Raw genomic sequence first — 9,456 nt, 5'->3', positions numbered from 1 at the left:
TGTGTGTGTGTCTGTGAGTGTGTGTGTCTGTGTGTGTGTGTGTCTCTGTCTCTGTGTGTCTGTCTGTGTGTGTGTGTGTCTGTGAGTGTGTGTGTCTGTGTGTGTGTCTCTGTCTCTGTGTGTGTGTGTGTGTGTGTGTGTCTGTGTGTCTGTGAGTGTGTGTCTGTGAGTGTGTGTGTCTGTGTGTGTGTCTCTGTGTGTGTGTGTCTCTCTCTCTCTGTGTCTGTGTGTGTGTGTGTGTCTCTCTGTCTCTGTGTGTCTCTCTGTGTGTGTGTGTGTGTGTGTGTGTCTGTGTGTCTGTGAGTGTGTGTCTGTGAGTGTGTGTGTCTGTGTGTGTGTCTCTGTGTGTGTGTGTCTCTCTCTCTCTGTGTCTGTGTGTGTGTGTGTGTCTCTCTGTCTCTGTGTGTCTCTCTGTGTGTGTGTGTGTGTGTGTGTGTCTGTGTGTCTGTGAGTGTGTGTCTGTGAGTGTGTGTGTCTGTGTGTGTCAGCTGAGGTCTGTCACACACCCAGCTGTGATCGCTGCTGATGTCTGCATCATGAATTAAGCACAGGCAGACAGAGCTTAATAGTGTTAGTTAGGAGTGGCTAGCTGGTTAGCAGCTGAGGCTCCACCTGACAGTGAGCTGCTGGCCCTCCGCGCCTGTCAGTCTCACCTCAGCTTATTCTGCATCATCTTCAGTTCACTGCATTATTAGTTTCATGGAAAACCTGTGAGAGGCTCATTTATATCTATATATATATATGTATGTGTGTGTGTAAAATTAGAGACATCATTTTGTGGCAGAGTGATGTGTTCCCCTTATGTTGTTGTTGTTGTTTTTAATTAAGCAGTATTTCGGTTATAAACCGTGTACAAGTTCGACTTTTTCACTCAGGTTGTTTATTTTATGACGTGTTATGTTTGTACAATATACACTGGTTCAGCTAATGGTAATAATTATAAATATGAAGTATTATCACTGCATTTATTTCAGTTTTCTAAACCTAGTGTAGATTTTTTTAATCTCGTTGACATCAAACTATAAGAGTTACGTGGCTTTCGTTTGAGGGTCAAACTCTTTAACATGCATTATTTTGCAATATTGTGTGTTTTTTAGATATAGACGTGATTGTGCCAGTTGATTCTAATTGAAAGGATATCAGTGAAGGGACAATTGCAGTGAAAAATGCTGTTATTATTTTTATTTTGTAGGTCAAAAGCCTGTGTGTGTGGCTTCATTGTCTTCTCTGGCTGACAGAATCAGTCTCCATCCATTCACGTGCAGTGATAGTGAATGATAACTCTTTAAGATCACCATGTGTTGTTTCAGTGAAGGAGAAGTCCTGCAGGCGCGCGGCCCTGCCCGCAGTAGCTCATATGTGCGCTTTGTAAATATAGATATTTCCATGGCAACAGAATTGGCAGGAAAGCAGGCCCGTCGAATATCAACAAACTCCGCCTGATGTGAAACTGACAGACGGGTCTGGTTCGCTTTCAGTGAATTAAGCGTTGAGGTAAAGGATTAAACGCGGATTGTTGTTGTCAGGCATGTCCACAGAGGCCTGCTGTTGTTTCAGCTGCTGTGAAAATGTTAGGTTTAAGCTACTAAACGTTGTTTAAGCCACCTTTTCTTGAGCGCGCATAACTGTCCGGTTTCTGAAGCACTGCCCGGCTAGTTCGTGTTAGCTGTGATAGCTGCGCTTCAGATATAATTGTGTGTTAACTGCTGGTTAGCTCCTGTGCTAGTTAGCCGCGTAGCAGCTGAGCGTAAACAGCTGAACGCGACGCGACGCGACGCAGTCAACAGCGGAGAGTGATTGGAATGAATGGGAGCGGTCCGGGCGCGTCGCGTCGCTCGCGGTGTGTGCAGCGTTTAGTAGATGGGGGAATTTGAATGGCCCGCCAGTATGATTGTAGCAGATTATGTGACATAATTATGCAGCTGTGCTTGATATGAGGGCTTGGGCTAGTAGTTTCACTCCAAACTGCTAACTATATAAACATATATATATATATATATATATATATATTAACAAAATAGCTTGCACTTGTTCTCACTACAGTACCTTTCAGTTTTTATAAATGCTGTCTAGACATGTTGAAAAGGAAAACATGGTGTTCACAAACCCTGTAATATGAGAGTATATTTAAATATTTAACTTGTTTTCTCTACCCAGAAAAGTCATTAGCATTATTGCAAGGCTAATGTCATGGAAATATTTGATGGAAAATATTACTCTAAAATTAAATTTTTGTAAATATTACTCTAAAATGTAATTATAAAAATTTGATGGAAAAATATTTTTAAATGTTTATGTATGTGTGTGTGTGTACATGTTTTCCCTTTTCATTTTTAGAAATAGTAAAATACTGATCAGTTTAGGTTAAGTTAAGAAATGAATGATTTTATTCTGCGGAGGAGACATTTTAAATTGTTACAAATAATTTCTATTTCAAATAAATGCTGTTTCTATTTATCAAAGAATCCTGAAAAAATGTATCACTGTTTCAACAAAAACATTAAGTAGCACTATTTTCAACATTAATAATAATAAAAAGAAATCTTTCTTCAGCAGCAAATCAGCAAAGGATGAATTCTAGTAGCTTTTCAGTAATATATTCTCATCTCTAGCTTGTCATTTAAGAAGTGTTTTTCCCCCACAGTGTGTCTTCAGTAACTTTGTACACGATGGATGTGGTTTCACCTGAGCTCAACAGCCTCCTCCCTGATGAGATTATGGATACGGAAGCCATTGCGATGGAAGAGGAACTCCCCGCCGAGCACCTCGCTGCTCCTCCCCAATCTGAACCAGAGCCGCAGCAGGTTCCTATGGAAACAGAGGTGCCTGAAATCGTCAGCCTGTGTCCAGCCACTACGTCTATGCAGTTGACCTCTGCCTCCACCGATGCTCAGTGCAGCACCAGCTCGGGAACTCAACTCCTCCTCGCCCCCTCAGGCCTCATAACCGGCACCACCATGACCACCACCACCTCAGCCAAAACCACCGGTCCTGTGGTGACTCAGAACCTCCCCAAAATCTCCAGCGTTACAGTCCCGGCCAATCACCAGCTCATCATCAACAAAGTGGCCAGCGCCCCCGCTGCAGATGGCAAGTCTCCAGGCACTGCTGTGCTCAAACCAGAGGGCCAAAAACTCTTGGTTGCTGGCCTCAGTAAAACAGGGCAGCCCATTATGTTGGCTCTGCCCCACACTTGGAACAAGCCCGCCACTACCCAGGGCACAGGAGATGTCAAGGCCCTGCCGACGCAGATCAAAATGGTGACGACAGTAGGGAAGCCTGTGATAGCGGTGAGCTCAGCCAGTCAGCTGATGGGCAGCTCCACCACACTGCAGGCTCAGCAGCTCAAAACACTTCAGGTGGGTGTTAACAACCTTTCATTAAAAGGGTGGTTGATCAGCTTTTTTCGAAAGCTTGATTGTGTTTATGATGTGCAGTGTAACATGTGTTCATGCATTTTAAATATGTATTTTCACATATTTTACCTTTATTATTAAAATGGGCCATTATCATTATAATATAATATTTCAAATATATATATTTTAATTTTTTTTATAGTGTCATTTAAATGAGCTATTATTATTAATGACATATTTGTAAATGTTTTTCTATTAGGAAAAATGCCTTTTATTACTGTATTTTTAAAATGAACTATTTTATTTATAATGCGTAAATAGCATAGCGCAAGGTCGGGCGTGAATATGCTAGTCTCGCGAGAACCAACGTTTGTTTACAGGAGCAAAGGAAGCAAAGTTTCCTCACTTTAGCAAAGGAAAACCAGTCCCCTCTTGGTTTATATCAAAATCCTCTGACATTCTTCTTTACAAATCCTCGTTTTGTTCTTCTAATTCGTGACCAGTGTTTTGTTTTGCTCTGTGCTTCTGCTTTCGTTACTTTTAACTCTAGGAAGCAAGAGATTACGGTTTATAAAGTTTTAAGTATGGATATTTTTCTTACGAAAACGCATTGATCTGCTGCAGGAGGCCTTTATTAAGCTGTGTGGAGCACTTTTTTTTATTATGGATGGACGCACTTTATTTTACGTCTTTTGGATTATTGAAAAATAGCACCCATTCACTCCCATTATAAAGCTTTGAAAAGCAAGGACATTTTTTAATATAACTCCGATTGTATTCGTCTGAAATAAGAAAGTCATATGCACCTAGGTTGGCATGAGGGTGAATAAATTATGGGGTGATTTTCATTTTTGGGTGAACTATCCCTTTAATAATAACAACTAAAATGAGCTATTATTAATAAAATGAATTCATGTTATTAATGATATATTTATAGTCATATTTATTAAAAAAAAAAGATGTTTAACTGTATTTTTAAAATCATTGATTTTATTTAATTGTTATTGTTTTATAATATAAATTTTTGTAGATACATTTTTTCTGTAAGGAAAAATGGCATGCATTATTATGGCAAAATGGCATTAGTTAATTTAATGAGCTTAAAGTGCAATCTTATTTCCTGCTCAATGTCTATCATGGACAGCTGAAATAATTGCCAAGTATAGCATTTCTCTTCACAGATCACTAAGAAGCCCCCAGTATCTACAGCTGGACCGATGATAACAAAGCTGATCATCACAAAAGCCCTGAACAATAAAGGACTGTCCAGCCCAGCTTCAGCGGCTCCTGTAGTGACTGGTACTCTTCTGTATGCCTTAATAAAATATAACATGAGCGAGAGTGATTTTTATTTTAACAGCACAGCTGTGATATCTAAATTTGACTTCCTTGCTTTTGTCCACAGGGCGAGTTGTTACCCAGAGTACTCCTGTGACACCTCCACGCACCCTCACCATTGGTGAGACTGTCAGCACTGTGCCACAGAATGCATCTGGCAACAGCAAAGTCGCCATCTCGCCTCTCAAGTCTCCCAGCAAGGTCTTGAATCTTTTAAATCTAAAAACTGGCATCGCAATCACATTCACCTGTCTATGTGATGCCATTTTTTTCTCAATGATGGCCACACTCTGGTTTCTGATGTCACCCTCATCCTTGTGTTTCTCCTGTCTGTAGCTGACTGTGGTTTCGGTTGCCAGTCAGTCTCCAAACTCACCGCAGAAGTCTGTGACACTGCCGCTCAACATGGCTCTGGGCCAGCAGATCCTCACAGTTCAACAGTCTGCCACCACCTCTCCAGCTAAAGCCGGAACCAGCCAGTCCACCGCACAGGTAAGCCCAATTAAAACCAGTTTGCTATGCAGTCTAATATAGATTTTTAACTGCCCCATCCTGTAATAACAGCCTGTATTCATAGTTTTCACGTGACGTCACACCCTTACAGGAACGCCCACTTGGAGGGCAAAACAAGGCTTTCCTCCACTGCCCGCCAGTTATTTTTATGAGGTTTGCATTAAGTAGTAATGTAGTAAGACAGTGATATTTAAAGGCCAAATTCAGTATACACCTTGATGATGCAGACTTTGCACAGGCAAGCAGATGAACCCAGAATATAAACGCAATGTGCAAAGTTTCACATTAAATGTTTTCCCATAGAAAACCGTTTTAAAGAAAACACTTAACCGTTTAGCGCATTGCGTTCATGTTCCGAGCTCAAAAAAAGCACACATCATTAAAAATGTGTATTGAATTCGATCTTTTAATATTACTGTTTTAAAGGTACTTTAAGTGTTTTCACATTAAACATTTTAGCATGTCTCACAGTTTTTAACTGAAATATTTCGGCGGGTGATTTATATGTACTGCAAATGGCCAAAACTTGCATTTTGTACACGCATCTTTCTTTTATCCTTTTGAGAGATGATCTAAATATTTGTGTATTGGAAACAGATGGAAAACTGACGGGCTTGTGCTGCACTTCTATGGATGTTTTGCCCGCCAGGCCTTTGAGCCAGAAACTGAAAACTATGAATTAGTGTAATTTTCTGTATAGCAACAGTACATGTTGACTACATTTAATGCTGATTTCTGTGTACAGACTTTAAAGACCGTGGGAGGAGTGGGAACATCCCAGTTTAAGACCATCATCCCCCTCACCACACCTCCCAACGTGCAGCAGATCCAGGTGCCAGGCAGCCGCTTCCATTATGTGCGACTGGTAACGGCCACCACTGGCAGCACCACTGCACAGTCGGGCGGCAGCACCAACACCAACCCTTCCATCCAACCAGGTCGGTATATCACAGTCAACCCATGTGAGGGATGAGAAAATAAAAGACTTTAAAGGGATGGTTCACCAAAAAATGAATATTACTACTAATTGCGATCTATTTTTAGAATGACATTAATGATAGGATTGAAAATGAATTGGCTCATAAGTGATTAAAGAAAATCCAATAACGTATCTATTGTTGTGCTGTTACAAAGCCAAGCCTGTAATGATGAATGCTGCAGTACGGATGTCTGTACCCATCATCCCAGCACAGAGCATCAAACAGGTACACAGTGAAACACCTCGTTCACTACACGCTTACAGTTGAACAGTGACACCATTGTTATGGATGATCTTGCAGCTTTTGGTATTTTTGCTGTATGGCTTGGCGTTCATAATCTGTAATTCATCAGAAACCGTTCACACATGCTTGAACATCTTTTTGTGCACAGGTTGTACCCAAACCCTTGACGTCAGCAGCCCAGGTGGTGACCACGAGTCAGACGCCCCAGCGTCTCATCATGCCAGCCACACATCTGCCACAGATCCAGCCCAACCTCACCAGCCTGCCGCCAGGCACTGTCCTCGCCCCCGCCCACGGCTCGGGGAACATGAGCTATGCTGTGTTGCCGGCCCCGTACGTTACACAGGTCCGTATGTCAGCGATGGAGCAGGACATATGAGTTTGGCTAGTTTTTGAAGGGATTGTCCCGCTTTGCTTGTTCCCATAGATCCCTCAGTCTGCGTTTGTGACTTTGACCAGCAGCTCCACCTTCTCAACAGCCACCCCCATACAGACTCAAGCCAGGCTTTCACTCAACGGGTGAGCCGAGCGCCACATGCCTCACTGTTACGTGTGTATATGTGACCCGTGCTGGCAAAATGAGACGAAATGCGCACGGGCAAATTTTGAATTACAAGCAAAAATAGTGAAAGATCTTTTTGTGCACAGGTTGTACCCAAACCCTTGACGTCAGCAGCCCAGGTGGTGACCACGAGTCAGACGCCCCAGCGTCTCATCATGCCAGCCACACATCTGCCACAGATCCAGCCCAACCTCACCAGCCTGCCGCCAGGCACTGTCCTCGCCCCCGCCCACGGCTCGGGGAACATGAGCTATGCTGTGTTGCCGGCCCCGTACGTTACACAGGTCCGTATGTCAGCGATGGAGCAGGACATATGAGTTTGGCTAGTTTTTGAAGGGATTGTCCCGCTTTGCTTGTTCCCATAGATCCCTCAGTCTGCGTTTGTGACTTTGACCAGCAGCTCCACCTTCTCAACAGCCACCCCCATACAGACTCAAGCCAGGCTTTCACTCAACGGGTGAGCCGAGCGCCACATGCCTCACTGTTACGTGTATGTATATGTGACCCGTGCTGGCAAAATGAGACGAAATGTGCACGGGCAAATTTTGAATTACAGGCAAAAATAGTGAAAAATGTCAATTTTGAGGTTTTCACAAAAATGAGTTCATTAAGCCCTCGTCTAGCGATCCCAATGCTCCAAATAATCATTTTAGATGTTTAATTACCTTTATTTGTACGTTTTCTGAGAGCAGTACCTTTTCTCCACTTGTTTCTCGCGCTGACTGTGCACAGAATTACAGTATTTAAGTATTCACGCAAACATAATCTGTTATGTCTTAAGTAAACGTATTAAGCCCTCGTCTAGCGATCCCAATGCTCCAAATAATCATTTTAGATGTTTAATTACCTTTATTTGTACGTTTTCTGAGAGCAGTACCTTTTCTCCACTCGTTTCTCGCGCTGACTGTGCACAGAATTACAGTATTTAAGTATTCACGCAAACATAATCTGTTATGTCTTAAGTAAACGTTTGAGGAAAAACATCTGATGTGTAACATTATATTAGATCCGTGCATTACAGTAGCTCTTAATATACTGTAGGCCACCTCATTAATGTTAATCTAACAATAAAAGAAAAGAGGGAATCACTCGCTGCTCTTGATTGAACTGCTTTTGTAGTTTTAATAATCAATTTTTTTGTAATAAACAGTAAAGGGGGTTTTTACATTTGATTATTTGTTTTTCTTGAATGCTTTTGTTTAGATGAAAAAGGTGTAATACTTAATTTTTTTTTCTTATTTATAATAACAAAGATAAAATAAAAAATAGCTATATTGTGATTATTAATATAGTAATTATTATTAAGAGAAGAACTGGAGGAAAAGATGCAACGTTGCTCTGTGATTTTGCTTTGGAACCTTCAGAAAACTTTAACTCGATTTTTCTCAAAATTGACTTTGCTGACTCTATCGACTTCAAACAGGTGTAGCTCAGTCATTTTTCGTCCGATTCCAACAAATCATACATCATTCTGAAAGTCTTATAATGTGAACATTTTTGGAAATGTGCTCATTGTGACTCATTTTGCCAGCACAGGTCACATATATACAAATGAATTCTCAGGTTACATTCTGCCTGTGTTTTATTACAGTTTATCAACGTCCGAAGCAACTTCAAGGCCGAGAAAACCCTGCAACTGCACACGGTCACAGTGTCTGAAATTGTACGTTACCCAGCATTTGTTTCAATTCTTTTAAAGTTGAAAATGGCCCATATAAAGGGTGTAACCTGTTTCAGCTGCTGCATTTGGCAAGTGCTTTCATAGTTTCCAGATCCAGTTGTATAATATTACAACAATTTCCTTTTTTTTTTTTTTTTACAATCTGCAATTCAGTTCTTACTGTCAAATTCACCAGTAAGAACAGTTAATTCTGACAGACAGGAAGCAGATTATCACGGGTATAATTTAATTTCATATTTTATTGCTCAAAAGCACCCCCTGTCAAGCAGTTTAAGGCTGCATTTACACTTGCACAAAAAATCAGATTTTTTTGCTCACATCTTATCAGAATTTGTTGCGCACATGTAAACACAAAAATCCGCATGAGATCAGATTTTTTTGCATCCGATCTGAGCCACTTCCAAATGTGGATTTTAATCAGATACATATCCGATATCTGGACATCCAACCTACGTCTATACACACATATCCGAATCCCTGCAGAACTCCCAATGTGAGGGCGACACGTTTGCCAGACGTGCATGCGCTCGCATTTTATTGAGTTGGAAACTTTGTATAGGCTAGGTGAGAAATTGCACATTCAGGAGCTGGTTTTCAACCTCGCCCTGTGAATTTTATAAATATAACAGCTTCGCTACTAAAAGCTACATTATATTTCTTAGCAATGACGTGATAAGTTTCACTTATTCGCAAGCTCGCTCTCTCTCTCTCTCTCTCTCTCTCTCTCTCTCTCTCTCTCTCTCTCTCTTTCATTTGTTTTCATTTATATATATATTATTTTAC

General features: G+C 41.2%; 1 protein-coding gene across 1 annotated transcript in view; it reads left to right on the top strand.

Moving 5' to 3' along the window:
• Positions 1–2,644: 2,644 nt before the first annotated feature.
• Positions 2,645–9,456, top strand: part of lin54 (lin-54 DREAM MuvB core complex component) — a 10,621-nt gene continuing 3,809 nt past the window's right edge. The window contains exons 1-9 of the mRNA XM_016257557.1: positions 2,645–3,359; positions 4,538–4,655; positions 4,762–4,895; positions 5,031–5,186; positions 5,953–6,145; positions 6,342–6,412; positions 6,579–6,776; positions 6,858–6,949; positions 8,584–8,655. Of these exons, the coding sequence (XP_016113043.1) occupies positions 2,670–3,359; positions 4,538–4,655; positions 4,762–4,895; positions 5,031–5,186; positions 5,953–6,145; positions 6,342–6,412; positions 6,579–6,776; positions 6,858–6,949; positions 8,584–8,655 (1,724 nt within the window). The 5' untranslated portion in view covers positions 2,645–2,669. The remainder of the gene's footprint in view (positions 3,360–4,537; positions 4,656–4,761; positions 4,896–5,030; positions 5,187–5,952; positions 6,146–6,341; positions 6,413–6,578; positions 6,777–6,857; positions 6,950–8,583; positions 8,656–9,456) is intronic.

This window comes from Sinocyclocheilus grahami, unplaced genomic scaffold (assembly GCF_001515645.1).
Source record: "Sinocyclocheilus grahami isolate Dianchi unplaced genomic scaffold, SAMN03320097.WGS_v1.1 scaffold1569.1, whole genome shotgun sequence".
Taxonomy (NCBI): domain Eukaryota; kingdom Metazoa; phylum Chordata; class Actinopteri; order Cypriniformes; family Cyprinidae; genus Sinocyclocheilus; species Sinocyclocheilus grahami.
This window is presented reverse-complemented; position numbering and strand designations above follow the sequence as displayed.